The sequence below is a fragment of the Euprymna scolopes genome, chromosome 36 (genome assembly GCF_053919585.1).
Source record: "Euprymna scolopes isolate OS-2025 chromosome 36, ASM5391958v1, whole genome shotgun sequence".
Taxonomy (NCBI): domain Eukaryota; kingdom Metazoa; phylum Mollusca; class Cephalopoda; order Sepiida; family Sepiolidae; genus Euprymna; species Euprymna scolopes.
In genome coordinates, this window is record NC_136517.1 from 58159170 (window position 1) to 58177716 (window position 18547).

General features: G+C 35.5%; 1 protein-coding gene across 1 annotated transcript in view; it reads left to right on the top strand.

The window, feature by feature from the left end:
• LOC145260525 (cilia- and flagella-associated protein 36-like) overlaps window positions 1–18547 on the top strand; it is a 52309-nt gene that overhangs the window by 5348 nt on the left and 28414 nt on the right. Inside the window, exon 2 of the mRNA XM_080118717.1 lies at window positions 14020–14084. Within this exon, the coding sequence (XP_079974843.1) occupies window positions 14020–14084 (65 nt within the window). The remainder of the gene's footprint in view (window positions 1–14019; window positions 14085–18547) is intronic.

Genomic DNA, 18547 nt, shown 5'->3' on the forward strand with positions numbered 1-18547 from the left:
CAATACTCCATGCAATTTCTAAAAGCTGACCAATGCATACCAGCATGTAAAATGGGCATTAAACTGAATATAATAATGACATTTGTTATGTTTATATCTTTTGTAGGTTAAATCCAAAAATCCACTATCCAAAGTTAAGACGCCAGAAGTGTACACGGTTTAGCTAAAATATGAAATGGAACAAAAGTCACTAAGCATGAAATGAAATACGAAAGCATATGGAAATAATTTATTAAAAAAAGTTATTTTAGTTTTAACACTTCTTGTGCTATTTTTTTTTTTACATGGAGTTCACCACTTATCAAGGCCCAATGGCCACTCAGGGATAAGGGTTATTGTGTGTACAGTAATCAAAGGGATAGTGTAGATATAGTATTGGAGAATTGGTAAGGTGTCATTACTTGGGGGGGGGGCGGTTCATCAGGAGTTTGTTTGTGTTGGACTTGAAGACACTCAGGTTGAAGTCGGGAGGGAAAGAGGCAAGCGGAACAGAGTTCCACAGGCGTGCAGTTCTAAGAAAGAAGTTTTGTTCATGGTATCTACGTTTTGATTTAGGCACAGATAGGGAGTGGGGAAAATTATTGACGGTGGTTTCAGCTAGTCGGGTGTTTTTTGAGAAAGATTGGCGAGGGGGGATCAGAGAATGGAGCTCAGATGAGCACCTGCCATGGAAGTAACGATAGAACAATGACAGGCTCGCTACGTCTCTTCTGTGGGAAAGAGGTTGCAGGGTAGAGAAAAGGGCATCCCCCACCAAGCCACGGAGTCTATTTTGTACTCCGTCAAGGCAGGATAGGCTGTTTTTTGCAGCCCCCGCCCAGATGTGGCAGCAGTACTCCATCTTTGGACGTACTTGGCTCTTATATAGATTGCATCAGCAGTGAGATATCTTATATATAATTGCATCAGTAGTGAGATATCTTCTGGAGCGGTAGAAGGAACCCACCATTTTCCCAGCGACCTTGGCCACAGACTTGATGTATGTGTTCCATTTAAGATCAGGTGTAAAGGTCAAACCCAGGAGCTTATCAAATCCTGGGGCCTCCCTTAGACGAGAGCCATCCATTTCGATTGATACCAGATGGGGATCAGAGTGTTTATGATGTAGAGATAGGAGCTTGGTCTTAGATGCATTAAAGGTAACAAGCCACCTCTTTCTCCACTGTACCACGCGCTCAAGATCAGAGTAGAGAGAATCAGAGAGAACATCATCATTTACGGCCTTTGATGTGTTGCCGTAGATGATCGTGTGATCAGCATAGATGTCAACGAAAGATTTTAGTATGTGTTTTGGGAGATCATTGATGTAGATCAGGAAGAGAGTTGGGCCCAGTATGGACCCCTGAGGGACTCCAGCATTAATACTGCAGGCCTCTGATTTCTGCCCATCAACCACTACTCTTATGAGCCTATCAGATCGAAATGATTTAATGATAGAAAAAACATTTCCAGTTATACCGTAGCTGGAAATCTTGTGTAGTAGGCCTTTATGTCAAACCTTATCGAAGGCCTTTGATATGTCGAGAGCAATTGGCCTAGAAAGGAAGCCTTTGTTGAGAGATTCGCTAATCCTATGAGATATAACCGTTAGCACATCTGCTGTAGATCTAGCAGAGCGGAAACCATATTGCGTGTCGTTAAGAAGGTTATTTCTGCTGAGGTGGTTGACTACTTTATATTTGACTACTATATATTTATTGTGGATTCCAGCAACTTACTCATGACACACAGGAGACTTATTGGTCTGTACTGAGAGGGGGATGACTTATCACCTGAATTCTTAAATACAGGGCATACTGATGAGGTTTTCCAGGGTGTTGGAAAGCACTTCTCCTTAAGGCAACACTTAAACAGTTTGGAAAGTATGGGGGCAAGTTCTGGTTGTAATTTTTTTAACACTATAATTGGAATACCGTCGGGACCAGTTGCTTTACTGGAGTCAAGGTTCTTGATTAGCTTGGCGACCTCACGCACAGATATTTGTATGTTGCATAGCGTGTTGTCTATTATAGGAGGGAATATGGGGAGTTGATGGCCTTCGTCACACAGGGTAGAATTTGCTGCAAAGTTTTTAGCAAATAGTTTGGCCTTGTCGGATGCTGTCGAGATGACCTCTGGTCCATTAATAATGGTTGGGATAGAGCGCACGTTTCTGTTCAAGATCCTATTTGCTATTTGCCAGAACTGGTGGGAACCAAGCCGCTGATCAGCTACTTTGGACTTAACGGATTGTGCATATAGTTCTCTTGCATTTTTTTGAGGAGTGTTAGAACTACGCTGAGGTAGCTTTGTATTTCCGGGTGACGCCAGATAACCCAAGGATTTAAGATAAATATACATATTTTATTTCATGTCAAAATAGATATTGTTTGAAAACTGGAGAAATATATTTTTACGGCTAAAAGTTGACAGCAGGAAATTTCACTTAGAACCTTGTCTGGCCTTAAATGAACTCAGGGTCAGATGTCAGAATTGACACCTGGCCTGGAGGATGAGTAATTTAGATTTCAGTGTGGGAATTGTACCCACGCAAAACCCTAAAAGTTTTCGATTTTGTGGTGAAATCTTATTGGCTGGGGAGAATTTCCACCCCATCCACATACCTTACTATATATACGACTGTCGTGCGAAAATTAGCCAGAGAGTGGAGAGATAGAATTGAGTCACAGAGTAGAGTTGGGAGTTGAAGCAGATTGCTTGTTGAATCCGAGAAGAGACGTGACCCCTCCCCACCTCATCCATCCGTCTGTCGCTGTCTGTGAAGAGATTTGAGACTTTGAAAAAAACTTACAAAATCTGAATGAGAATTGTAAAAACATTTTGTACATAATTTTGCGAAAATTAAGCTTCTGTAGATAGACTACAATTGTTTGTCTTTCTTCCTGCCTGCCACTTCGATATTCGCTTTCAGCATACCAGATTCATGTAACAACCTCCGAGGAGTCTAGACGACACGTGCCGAGAATCCAGAGAAATAAGAGTCCTTAACCACCTCCTCGAGGAGGCGTTACACTATCATGAAACAATAAAAAAAACTTTTATTTTTTACATTTCTAGAAATATTTGTTTTCTTTTAACATTTGTGTTAACACGAAACAATAAAAAAAGAATGAAACAGAAAATTATTTACATGTGTTATCATGAAACAAAAAAACTAATGATAATTTTTATTACTTACATTTCTATAAATGTCTTTTTGAAATAATATATTATATATATATTACTTAAAATAGACAAACCATAAAAAAATAAACTTGTATTTTTTAAGTTTCTTAGAATATGTCTTTCGCAAGTTTTTCACAGAATTTTGTCATGAATAATGTATGAAAGTTTTTTTATTAACACTTTTTGTATTATCACACACAAAGAAAACGTATTTTAAACATTTGTATAAAAATGTGTCTATGAAAAAGGTTCAATGGTTTCATATTTCGTTTCATGCTTACTGACTTCTATTCCATCTTTAGCTAACCCGAATTCACTTCTGGCGTCATAACTTAGGATTTAACCTTTTTTTTAAATAAGTATAATCTATAAATGATAAATTTGATTTACTAGTGATGGGACGATTCCAATATTTTTCCCAATTCCGATAAAATTATTGATTCTGATTCCAATTTTTGTAAAATCTTTAAATATTTAGTTATAGAAATGCATCTTTTTTATTTCTTGGATTACTGTAAAATTACATGAAATAAGGAAGACAGGACAGAGATCTATAGATTTTAGTTTTAAAACGAATAATTATTCATTTTTTTGTGATAAGTACCAGCAATTCTTTTTTTTTTTTTAGTTTCCATTTTCACCCCAAACAAAGCACAGTGCCACTTAGATTCAGGGGCTACTATCATGGTCATAAGTTAGAGGGATACTATGTAGGGAGTTGAGCAGCAAGATGTATGTTCACATTACACTTGAACTTCTGCATGTCAGTACAGTTGGGAAAATCAGGAATATGGAAGTATAGCAGTTCTGGGGAAGAAACTATTAGAGTAGAAGGCCTTCTTACATCTAGGGACCTCTACTGTGTAGGATGGGATTTTGCAGCGGGTCGGGTTTTTCAAGGGTATTTACGTTGAGGGGGTACAAGGGTTTGTAGTTTGTCAGAGCATCCACCATTAAAATACTTGTAGAACAAGCAGAGGGATGCAACATTTCGTCGATGGGACAGAGGCTGAAGCTTAGATGACAGTTCAGGACCTATCAGGTTGGCAACTCTCTTTTGAATCCTGTCCAGGAGTGAGAGACTAGTAGCAGATGCTCCAGCCCAAATGTGACAACAATACTCCATACATGAGCGAATGGTGGCCTTGTAGAGATACAGGATACTTTCAGGCATAAGTAACTTTCTAGCATGGTAGAGAGAGCCCACCTTCAAAAAAGAAACAGTTAAAAGAATTGTTTTTGGCATCGGAAAATAGGTACACATTTTTCTGGTACCGATTCCAATACCCCAAAAGTTCAAATTTTTTCCGATTCCTGATTTTAATGAATCATTCCAGCACTACTACTTCACACTAACAGATATGGTTTGTTCGGATCAGAATGGACCTGGGAGTAATAACAATCAAGGAGTAACACTACACTCCAATGCTCTTAAATTGGACCCTTATCACACAACGTAGTCTTGTGTCAACCTTTTAACTTTTGCTTACCTTATTTTGTTCTTTTAGTCCTCACCTTCCATGAATGATCTTTCTGACAATAGGAGAAGAATTGTTGTTTTCTGGATCAGTATCTATTCATTTCACATTTATTTTCTATTCGTTTTTGATCTTGAAGTAGTTATGTGTCTGGATTTTTTAGATGAGGATTGAAAATTCATATTATATATATATGCTAGCAAAGATATCCACGTTTCGCACGGGACTTTGCTTTACAGACACGCTTGCAGTAAGTGGATGTTGTAAGAGCAACTACTGCTTAAGATGTTTAAAAAATTTAGACTACTTTCTGTGGTGGAAAGCTGTCAGGCACAACCTTGCCAGAAGAAGAACAAGAACCAGGAATTTCTCCTTTAAATTTCACAGTCGAGCAATGCTGACATACTTTGTCCATTTTTCCTATGTCAATTGTAATGAGAAAGTCATTTTTGTTGTAGAGCAATCCTTTTCTATTGCAATTTTCTATTTTTTGTTCTCTATTGCAATTTTCTATTTTTTGCTGCCTCTTTTTCTGTCACTTACTGGGATAAAGTCATACTCTCTCTCTCCTTGCAGCCTTTCGCTCACAGCCTTGCGATAAGCGAAAGATTCGTTCGGTTTCTGATTTATTCTCTCGTCTTTGAGCTTCTCTCACTTCACCTCGTTTATGTTTTCTTTTTGTTTCCTCATCTTTTTCATTTACTCTTCGTCTTGTTTCTCTCAACTGACCTTGTGTATGTCTTGTTGTTGTTTCTTCGTTTGTTTTATTTGCTCATCATATTGCTTGCCTTTCTCAACCATCTCTTTTCCTTTATTGAATTTCTTCTTGTGATGAATTTAACCAACTTGCAGCATATCTAGTTCTGTCAGCTACACATTGAGTTGCTCTTTTGTTAATCTTGCTCTCCTTTCTCTTTGATATATTCTGTTGAGCTCCAAACGTTTTCTATGTGAAGCATTTTCATTGGAATTTTCTATGTGAAGCATTTTCATTGGAGCAAATTGCAGCAACTTTTAGTCTATTAGCTTCTAATCTTGCCAATTTTTCTTCCTTAGTTTAATTTCTATTTCGTTTGGATGGCATCTTTAGTGCGTATCAGAAAGCGGAAAGTAATATCTTAATTTTTCAAAAGAATATATGCATCTCAAGAAAAAAGGATCCTTAATGGTCCATTACATTGTTTTTGGCAGCATTAGTTTGGAAGGTCAAAGTTAAGAGATACAGTGCAATAAATTTTGGCCAATGTTATGGACCACTATCATACCAATTTCATCAAGATTGGTTGAGGGAATGGAGGTGGATGAAGGTGATCGGATTTAAATTTACAAAGAAGTTGGGCGGTGAAATGGTGGCAGCCTCTGGGATAGTGGTGAACCCCAACTTGGTGTGCACCATTCCTAGGTGGGGGAGTTTATGAAGAGACCCACCAAATATGACCTTAACCTTTGACCTTAACTTTGAAAAATGGGGTGCGCTATACCTAGGTTGGAAGTCATCATCATGTTAGGTTTGATCATAATCGGTCCAGTGATGTGGGCTATAGGAGAGTATATATACATAGACTATGACCTTGACCTTTACCTTGGAAAATGGTTCGCACTATCCATAAGTGGGGAGCCATCATCATGCCAGCTTTGGTCATGATCGGTCCAGTGGTGTAGGCTGTAGGAGAGTTGTACACACACACACACACACACACACACACACACACACACACACGAATGCTACTACTTCAGCCACACTGATGAGCTGTGAAACAGCGAAACAGTACTGTATGTGGATGACTATAATGCTCCTCATCTTGAGTTGAGCATATTGAGAAGTGATACACGAATTATCATTAGCATATAAAGCGATGCTCTTTGTGTAAACAAATCGAGTGGAGGTATTTTGGACGATGTCAAAACATCATTAATTCACGACTCGCACAGCAGCCGCCAATTAGCATAATGGTTAGAAGCTATAATTGTCATATAGGCGGTCGGGTTTCAATCCTGGCTTTAGGTAGTTGCCTGTCTAGCTGCACTGATGAGCTGTGAAACAGCGAAACAGTACTGTATGTGGATGACTATGTATATATATGTATATGTATACACACACACACACACACACACACACACACACAACAAATAACTTTTACCAAACACAATAAAATGTAATTTTCTACTGACTGGTATACTTTTAAAGTTTTGAAACTGTTTTAAAGTTTTCATTTTTTTTTTAATTTCAATATGAGATTTTGTTGATACCTATGTTTCAGATTCTTTTAGAATAAAATATATCTACCGGCAGTTTTCGATACTACAACTTATTTTTAAATAAAAACAAAAACCTTAAAACAGTTTCAAAAAGTTAAAAGTATACAGGTCGGTAGAAACTATAATTTTAATGCGTTTGATAAAAGTTATTAGTTGTAATTTTTTATTTTATTTCTTGACTGTTAAAAAATTATAAAAATGATGAATGAAAACAACAGATTTGTTTGATTCTGACTGGATCCAAAAGACAAGTATTGACAAAATGACCGCCTTGTTTATATCTGTTCCAAGAATTCAAACACAACAATGTTTGGGGTGCATGATTATTTCTAAAACTATTTGGAATATTTTATTTTGTATTATGTTTCAGATGATTTCAAAATGTCCCCCCTCATAACATCAGCTTTTACTATTTTTAATATATATATATATATATATATATATATATATATATATATATATATATATATCCAGTTATATTATATGAAACAACTTCTTAGTACATAATTTTATGCCAATAATAATAATAATAATAATAATAATAATAATAATAATTTTATGCCAAATAATAATAATAATAATAATAATAATAATAATAATAATAATAATAATAATAAAGAAGTCATAACGATGAACTAGATGAAAACAAACAGAAAAGGATGAAAAAATTGGAAATGTGACTCAGAGAGAGGTTAAACAAGAAACACAACAAACTAAAGTAGAAAATAGCAGAAAGAGACGAAGACAATACAGATACAAATTAGAACAATGCAAGCAAATCAGGACTATTAAGAACAATGAAAATCAATTCTATCAAAATGTAAACGGAAGAAAAGCAAAAACAGAACAACTGGATCCAACAGAAACAAACCTCTACTGGAGCAAGATATTGGAGAAGTGACATGATCGCAATGGAAATGTCAAATGACTGAAAGACATGGAATAGGGGTTACAACAAATCAAAGAAGGGAATGAAAGCAAGGAAGCCCTCAAGACAACCCTAAGATCTTGTTTTTGTTTGTAAGTTCTGTTTTACAGATTTTCCTTACATGACTTGTATATTTTCACTGCCAATTTTCTTTTAATCTCATCTTGGGACACTATCATATGACTTTTGGTAATCAATCCATGCCATACTTAGGTTCCTTTGCCTCTTCTTACAGTTCTGAAAGATGGTCTTATTGATTAATAACTGTAATAACTATAGCAGCAAGGACCAGAAATCCTGCCATCGAAAGGGACACGGTAATGGCTCATCAATAAGGAAGGAGTGGGGTGACATAAATTCTAATACCCTCATCCGCTATCACTAGATTTGCTGATTTCATCATCAGCTTAACTTAAAATATTTTGGTTTTGTTTTTCGTTTTTCGTTTATGTTAAATGTTTTTTAGTGTGTGTTGTTAAGTAAAGATTATATTTAAATTAATTTCTGTGTTATTTTCATTCCGTTTCTTATTTTATTAAACTTTTAACTATGTAACACTTTGTCCATACTCAAACGGTGTTGTATTATTATCAACCACTTTTACAGAATACGATCCACAACTTTTCGGTAATTTTAATTACGATGTTTACAAAACTTGCAGACAATAGAGATTATAAACTGCGCAAAATCAATCAATAAATCAATCAAATAATCAACAATCATCATCATCATCATCATCATCATCATCTTCTTCTTCTTCTTCTTCTTCTTCTTCTTCTTCTTCTTAACGTCTGTTTTACATGCTTGCATGTGTTAGATGACTTTTAGAACTTGATTTCCAAACTAACCTATCTTTGGCCAGGTCTTTACTTATCCCTCTTTCTCTCAAAATTTTTCTGTATCATTTCCTCACGTTTTCTTTAACCTCCCCCCTCCCGTGAACTGATCCTGCTACTTCAACTATTATACATCTACTAACCCAAGAATTATTATCCATTTTTTCCAACGTGACCATACCATCAAAGTCTGCTCTTCTGCACATATCTCCCTATACTATCCAGATTTAATCTCCCTCCGAGCTCAACAGATGTCTTTAAGGCTTACATTACCCATCCATCGTATTATTCTCATATCATTTCTCTTCATGCAATGCATGTTTTCAACTTTCATTAGCCAGGTTTTACTTCCATACACCATAACATATGCTTGATAGATTCTTCTGTTGGTTAACAATGGTAAGACTCTGCTGGTAAGTGATGGCAGAAGTTTCTTGAAACTTACTGCATCCACTCCTAATTCTTGAAATCATACGACACCTGCTCCCCTCTATGCTCTTATTATAATTTATCCACGTATAACTTCTCAATTATTTCCATTTTACACTTGTTGCGCACTAACTGGTTGTCCTCTCTCAACCTACCAGTAATTCCAATGCACTTCTTGTGTACCTAATGCTTACAAGTACCAGAAATAATGGGAGCTGAATCCAACTTCCTTTCCATAAATTGAGCAGAGAAACTTTCCTCTTTCTATTTTTTATTTCCAACCACTGATCATTTTTTGACCCAGGATTTTATTCTCGGCCCCCAAAATCCAAAATCAACAGAAATTAGACCATTCCTGTAGTGATCTGATCCCTATTGATTGTGGTGTAATGCTGTTCCTGTGCAGTTCTAGGAGGTTCACTTTCCCAGGCTTTGCCTTCTCTCTTTGAGAAGGGGTTAGTTTATTGCTAATCGCCTGAGGCGCCCTTACAGGAGAATACCACTGGGGCTGCACACACACTTTTTGCAATCAGAATGCTTCTTCTCGGCGGCATTGACTTTTCGATCATACTTTCCGACACTGGTGTCATAATTCTTGCAGTGGATAAGAACTAAATACCCCAATCACTGATTATTACTTTGGTCTTGGTAAATTCAACTCTCAGATATTTACTTTCGGTAGCATTTCTTCACGTTTTAACTTAACAAGTTTTACAAACAAGTACTAAACCGCCAGAATACAGCATCTCTTTTGGACAACCCATACAGAACTCCTTGAACAATTCTTCTAAAACACAAGTAAAAAGCAACAAACAAGTAAAAAGCAACAAACAAATAAAAAAGCAACAAACAAATAAAAAGCAACAAACCCTGATCTACTCCTATGTTAACATAAAAATTTTCACTAACTGTGCCGTTAATTCTCACATTACTTTTTGTATATTGTTTGAACAATCTTCAACAACCAATGGTTTTCCACTGATTTATGCAATGCCCACCAGCATCTCTTGACACTTTGCCAAAAGCTTTCTCTAAATCCATAAAAGCAAAATACGGGTTCTTCTTCTTACCAAGATACTTCTCTTGCATTTTTCTCATGATAAATATAGCACCAGTGGTACTTTGTTAATCAAACTGCATTTCATCTATGCTTAGCTGACTTCTTATCCGATGCTCACTGTCAGGATCTGAGCCATCAATATTAAGCCTTTGTCATCTATCTAGAGTTTCCCCTTTGTTCTTGTAACAATTCACAATCGATACTAAATTTCCAATCTTTCAGAATAGCCTCTTCTTTTATGATCTGATTTGTCAACTCTGTGATCATCTCAATTCCTGTTTCATCATAACCGGAAATATCTTTACAACAAGGCCTAAGGATCTTCCAGCCTTCCTCTGCTTTATCTCACAACTGTTTGTATCATTTATTTCCCAATTCTTATATAGCTGGCCCTGATACTGCTTCTGCAACTTCTAGGTTTTCTCAGTTCCATGAAAACACAGCATTCAACAATCTCTCATAATAGCATTTCCAATCATCCCTCTTGAACTGTTCATTTGTTGCTAACACTTCATTGTCATTTCGAATGCACTTCTCTCCAACAATATCCATATTTATATTATTTTTTTTTTTACAAAAGAGTCACCACTTATCAAAGCCCAGAGGATAAAGGTTAATGAGTGTACAGGAGTCAATGGGAAAATGTTGTAGTAATCGTGGAAATTTTGTAAATTGGATTACTTAAGGAGATGACTCATCAAGAATTTGTTCACGTTGGACTTGAAGACATCCATATTGTAGTCAGTTGGAAAGCAGAGAAATGAATGAGAGTTGCACAGGCGTGCAGTTCTAAGAAAGAAGCTTTGTTTATGGGATCTACGCTTAGGTTTAGGCACAGATAAAGAATGGGGGAATTTATTGCTAGTGGTTTCAGCTAGACGAGTGTTTTGCATGAAAGTCAGGCAAGGAAGGGGGCATAGATTGGAGCTCAGACGAGAACTTGCCATGAAAATAGCGATAAAGCAGAGACAGGCTTGTAACGTCTCTTCTGTGGGAAAGAGGTTGCAGGGAAGAGAAAAGAGCATTCCCCATTTGTTATCTGTTTAACTAACCTAACTATTACATTTTTTTAGTCATACTTTTGTAGTATATCATGAACCGAAATATTTTAGTTGTTTTTTTTTGTGTTTTTTTGTATATTACTCTTTTCACTTCAATCTTTGCTACGAAATACATTTTCTTATTCACTAAACCTTTTATCCATTCACTCCATTGTTTCTGTCCGTCTTCTTTTACTCTTTTTCACGCCTACTTGAACATGAGTGGCTACTAATTGAGATCATGTCTACAGAGAACTATGTAGGGAGTTGAGTTTGCATCACATTTAAACTTCTGCATATTAGTATGGTCAGGGAAGCAAGAAACAGGGAGGGAATTCCAAAGTTTATCCGAAGGAAAAACTATTAGAGTAGAAGGCTTAAAAATAGTCTTATAGATAAAAACGAGGAATTTTTACAGGGGAATATTTTACGTTACACCGGCCAAGAGAAATAATAAAATTATTTCCCTTGGCCGGTGTAACGTAAAATATTCCCCTGTAAAAAATTCCTCGTTTTTATCTATAAGACTATTTTTACGATCGGATTTTTTCGATTTTCGATACTTATCGAATGAATTTCTGTACAAAACATATCTAAGAACACTGCCATACATATAAATTACCTTTGTGTGAAATCTGCAAAAGATAGGCTCGACCGTTTCGGAACATAACACACAAAATGACTTTTATATAATAGTAGAGATAGAGAAGTAGAGATTTGTAACATTCAAACAAGAGTTTAAAATTAAGTGTAATAATTCAATTTAGTTAAAACAAAATGTAAGAAATGAAATGATTTTTTTAAAGTTTGGTGAACATGAAAGTTGACTATGCATATTTGGCAGTTAAAAAAAATATAGTAAATTTTTGCGGGGAAATATTAACTTTAGCATATAAATTTAACATTCAATAATCACCCACTTCTGGGCCATCGTGTGGTAATGATCACCAATTTTCGGACAAACTGTTGGAATATTTCTTAGCATAAAAGAAAAGAAATATTTACTTATTCCCGTGACACAAATCTTAAACTTATATCGAAGAATTTACAAGAATAGAAAGAGAAATCAAAATTGAAAAAAATTGCTTTTTTTAAGGAATCAGATTGAATATATAACATGATACAATGGATCATCTATAAAAAGTTGAATCGCGAATGTAGCGACAAGTCCTGCGAACATGTTTACCAGAAACAACAGTTGGAAATAAGTCATACACCATCCACTATGACTATGCAATTTCTACAATTGCATATCTGGAAAACGGATGTATTAAACCTAAAAATGATATGGAACATGAAGAAGAAAGAAGCAACCTTAGTAGAAGTTAATGTTTCTAACAATACTGGGTTAAACAGAGTTAAGAAGGAAAAGATAACGAAATACCAGCATCTTATGTACGACATGAAAAGAAACTGGAAACTTGGGAAGATCACAATTATTCCAGTAATTATAAGAGCAACCAGACTAATTAAAAAGAATTTCAAAAATTACCTGGCATATATACCTGGTGTACCAAGTGCTAGTGAGATACAAATAACTGCACTTAAAAGTGACGTTTAGAATCTTTAAAACATTTCTCGATTGGAATGTATGAGATAGTGGGTAAATGTCTGACACATACTAGATACTAGCTAGCTGGAGTCCCTCAGGGGTTCATCCTGGGCCCAACTCTCTTCCTGATCTACATTAATGATCTTCCAAATCAAATCCTTACATCATTCATAGACATTTATGCTGATGACACTACAATCTATGGTAGCACATCAAAGACTGGAAACGACCAAGTTCTCTCCGATTCTCTCTCCTCTGATCTTGAGCATGTGGTTCAATGGGGAAAGAGGTGGTTGGTTACTTTTAATACATCTAAAACCAAGCTTCTATCTTTACATCATCAACGCTCTGATGCCCACCTGGCATCAATTGAAATGATTGGCTCTCGTCTTGGGAAGGCTTCATGTTTTGAGAAGCTTCTGAGCTTGACCTTTACTCCTGATCTAAAATGGAACATGTATATCAAATCCATTGCCAAGGTTGCTGGAAAAATGGTGAAATCCTTCTACCGCTCCAGTAGATATCTCACTCGATGCAATTCTCTACCTATATAAAAGCCAGGTACGCCCAACGATGGAGTACTGTTGCCACATCTGGACAGGAGTTGCTAGAAGCAACTTATCCTGTCTTGACAAAGTTCAAAATAGACTTCATAGCTTAGTGGGGGATGCCCTTTTCTCTTCCCTTCAATCTCTTTCCCACACGAGAGACGCTGTGAACCTGTCTCTGCTTTATCATTATTTTCATGGCGAGTGCTCATCTGAGCTTTAATCTATAGTCCCCCCTTTCCAAACTTTCACGAAAAACACACGTCTAGCCAAAACCACTATCAATAATTTCCCACACTGTTTATCTGTGCCTAAACCTAAATGTGGATTCCATGTACAAAGCTTCTTTCTTAGAACTGCACGCCTGTGGAACTTTCTTCTGTTTGCCTGCTTTCCAGCTGACTACAATCTGATTGTCGTCAAGTCTAATGTAAACAAGTTCTTGATGAACCGTCCCCTGAAGTAATCCAATTTACAAAATTCCCACTACGTATGTTTACTACGCTAGTCACATTGACTAATGTATACCCATTAACCCTTATCCTTGAATGGCCTCTGGGCCTTGATAAGTGGTGATTCCTGTGTAAAAGAAAAAAAAAGAGGAAATGATAAGAAAATTGCAAAAAAAAAAAAAAAAAGAAAAGAAAAAGTATCTAGCCATAGTTGCATAGTTATACTCCTTCTCTGGTGTCATACGTTTACAGATATGTTATCTCTTTCACAGTATTTGATTCATCCACTGAGGACAATGAAGAGTACCGAAAGATACACACAGAATATAAGCAACTGGTAAGAGCCGGCATTTTTATTCTCTTTTTTATCTCATCTTTTATCTCCTTTATCTGTGATTTTCCAGAATAGCCAACAAGTTAAAAAAAAAAAAAAGTTGAAAAAATGAATACACGACAAATAAATGTTACCAAATGCAAGCTAAATTACTCTTCTACCTACCTGTGTGTTTTCACTTATTTTAAAGTGTTTTTTGAATCTATATATCTATAAAAGTGAAAATGTCTGCATGTGTGTCCGTCTGTGTGTGTACACTTCCCTACCAAATAACTCTGTCAATTTTCGGTCTACAGACTCAAGATTTGACATAAGGGTTATTGAGATTTGGGAAAATCCTTTAAATTGGTTTTCAGAAAAAGAGAAATTTGACTGTTTAGGGGTCAAAGTTCAACGATTTGACTTTTGAGAACTCTAACAAACTCCTCCGCCAATTTTGGGTCTAAACACTTGGAATTTTCGATATAGGTAACTTGGGCATGGATCTAACTTTATAATTTGATTTGAATAAATGTTAAGGGGGCATAATTGGGGTCAAAGTTTAAAACAAAATTTACCTCTACGGTCTCTACCAAATTACTGAATCAATTTTTGGCTAAACATTTGAAATTTTACATAAATGTATTCAGATATAGGGCAAGCTTCTTTTTTTTTCTGAAAATTTGGCTTGCAAGGGGTGCGGTCTCTAGCAAACTATTAAGCCAATTATGGGTTGAAACATTTGAAATTTTACATAAAGGGGATTCAGACATGCACCAAGTTTTTTAATAGTTTTTAGGCGAAAATTTGGCTGGCAAGAGGTCAAAGTTTACAGAGTTGACCTTTGCAGACTCTACCAAACTCCTCCGCCAATTTTATGTCTAAACACTTGAAATTTTAGATGTAGGTTACTTGGACATGGGTCAAACATTTGAGCCTAAAACAATAAATGTTAAGGGGTCAAAATTAGGGTCAAAGTTTTAAAAAATTTGACGTTTGCAATCTCTACCAACTTTTCTCTATGATAGTTAAGGAAGCCTATTATATAGAAAGGCATTAATGTATATATTCACCCTTTTTAATATATACATATGCACATAAAGTTATAAGGGCCGAGCAAAGCTGGGTGGAATTGCCAGTCAAAAATAAAAGTAGTGTAAAGCCTGTCGAGTTAGAACGAAAAACATTAAAAATAATCATTTTAAAATCTAAATTTATAAAAAAAAAATACTAGTAGAACATGACATTTTCACACGATTGATGACATTTATTGGATGTATATTTCTAGCAGTATTTTGTTTAATTTTCGATTTTTAAGCGATTATCGAGGCTCGACTATGGTTTGAATTTGGCCAACATTATGTTTTTCGTTCTAACTCGACAGGTTTTACACTAAATTTATTTTTCATTAAAAAACATTTTAAAATAAGTTTAAACACTTATCCAGGTAGGTAGAAGAGTAACTTAGCTTGCCTTTAGTGACATTTATTTGTTGTGCATTTATTTTTGCTTTGTTAGCTATTCTGGAAAATCACCCCTTTATAATAATGGGTGGGTGGCGGAGGGGAGGCGCCCAATTGTAAAATATGCTTAAATATATTTTAATTCATGCAGATTTCGGATTTATTATTAAAGAGCCAATTATATATATATATATATATATAGTAATGATTTCAAAAGTTAAAAACAAAACCCACTTGGGTGCCATCAGCTAGAATTGAAAGCAAAACATTTAGCGCTCCAGCTGTTTTCCCTATCATTTGAGCTATCGACAGATAGATAAGAAAGATTTAAAATTAAATCACTTCAAGCTATGAATGAATTTGTGCATGTGTAATAGAAATATGTTGGCAAGTCGAAATGAACATTTGGCATTTTAACTTGCCAACATATTTCTGTACGCGTAATTCATCCATTCAAAAAAATATTTTACTCGGTATAAACCATCCTTGGTGTATGATTACTATTTCCTGTTAATTTCAGTTTTATGTGATCAGTAGTTTAAGAGTTTATCGGTAAAATATTTTCACACAGGCACACATACATGCATACATTCACTGTTTTATTTGTATAGAATATGCTAAGGCCATTTGATGTACATACATACTAGTGCTGGGACGATTATTAAAAATTGGAATTGGGAATTAGAAAAATTAGAACTTCTTGGAGCATCGGAATTGGCAATTGAAATCAGAAAAATTTGCGCCTAATTCTCTATTCCAAAAATGATTCTGCAATGTATGAACACACGGCCTAGAAAAAAAATGACCGCAGAATAAAAAGTGAAAATGTTGTGTAACTTTTATTGAGATTGTCGGACTGACTTCCTCATCTTGGTTGTTATAGTCACAACGTTTCGGCCATTTTGCCCTCTGGCCTTCATCAGATGTTTTATATCGAACTGGGGAACCGTTTGTTAGGAGTCTCAAACCCAATTTAGACACCTCTAATAGAGAGAGAAAACCTTGAATAGGTTTAACATTAACAAAAAGACAACTAAGACTTGTCCTAGTGACATATGGCCGAGTGATCCTAGACGTTGTATCAAAGTTTACAGTTAGCCATAGTTGCTGAGTTCAATCCTGAACGAAGGCAGTGAAAAGTAACATTCAAAACAGAGAATCAGCAACTATGTCCCAGAGCCTAGCTGGAGTCCGAACACAGTACCCCCGTAATAATAATAAAGGGTTAGGTTCGAGACTCCTAACAAACGGTTCCCCAGTTCAATACAAAACACCTGATGAAGGCCGAAGGGCAAAACAGCTGAAACGTTGTGACTATAATAACCAAGATGAGGAAGTCAGTCCGACAATCTCAATAAATGAAAACACCTCATCTCAAAAATACAGACAATTACTATGTTGTGTAACTATTTAAAAAAAAAATTTTATTCAAAAGAAACATTCTTGAAGTATAACTGAAATTTGCTCTACAACCACCTACCTTGAAAATGCTGCTGTCAAACCTGACACAGTTATATAGAATAAGTCAGTGAGAGTGGCAACCTTGATTGAAGTGAGTGTCTCTAATGATGGAGGTATGAACAGAGCTGAAAGGAAGAAACAGACCAAATATCAAGGTCTCGTGTATGATATGAAAAGAAACTGGAATTTTAGGGAGATATCAATCATACCAGTTATCATAGGTGCTACAGGGCTTATGAAGAAGAACCTAAAGTCCTACCTAACTAATATTCCTGGTGGAATAAGTGCTAAAGAGATCCAGACAATTGCACTCAAGGGAACAGTGAGGATATTAAAAAGAGCTCTCGGTTGGTTTCAATAAAAAGCAGAGCAATGTTGGCAGCTGATTTGGCTGCTCTATACCCAGCGTTACAATCTTCAAAGAAAGAAAAAGAAAAACAAATAACTAAATGCTATTTAGTATATAATCTCAATGAATTTATTTGGCCCACATCTCTCCACATGTACCCAGTAATATCCATATAGCTGTAATGATAATTTAGAAAAAATAATTTAAAGAACTAAGGAAAATTCTACTATAAATAAATATTATATTGGCATTGCAGGATATACTTTTGAAGAAAGATATACATGCTATAAATTTTCCTTCAACAATTCAAGTTGCACATTCAAAAATCACTTTCTGTATATTAACTATAACTAACTAATCAAAATCAAACACCAATTGTCAAATGGGATATTTTAAGAAAAAACAACACTTGTCAATCTCTATAGTCAACTTGTTATTTATGCCTAGATGAAAAATTATATATTATTAGATTTAAAGATAAAAAATAAGCTCCTAAATAAAAAATATGAGACATCAAGAAATTGTAGGCATTGCAAATCACACCTTTTCAGCCATCTACATAATCCCCCTTAAATTCAACATTAAGATCAAATATCCTAGTTTTTCGTCCTTAGTTTATGCAACTCCTATTTGGACGACAAATATCGAAAAATTAGCCAATACAGACACAAATACTCCTAAAAATCACTCTTTTAAAGGTAAGTCTTTAGTTAGTACTCTAGCACACATTGACCATTAATTATTGCCCTTAGATTGATAAACGAAAAATCATTTATATAAAAGAAGTGTGTGCATGTCTCGTCAAGTGGGTCCAATATGGGGGATCGATTTATTGTGTTAGAAGCTGTGCACACACGTAAGTATACCAAAAAGGTCTCCTGTCAATTTAAAAATTGTAAATGTCGGATGACGAAACTTGAAGATAGTGTATTAGAAGAAAAAAAATGAAAAAAAAAATTCTTTTTAATTCATGTCAGGCGACAAAACTTGAAGATAATTGTTGGGCGTACGCGTGTTTAACGTCCAACACGGACGAGTCGATATTGATGTTTACGCCATGTTCAAAAGGTCGACTGACTTGTTTGGGTGCAAAAATGCTCTTTTTTTAGATCCAGACCGGCTCCAGACAGCATTAGATTCTGCTGATATTTTGGCAATTTTGGAAATTTGTTAAAAAGATTATATTCTTAATTTTCTCATTGGCTGTTTGTGTC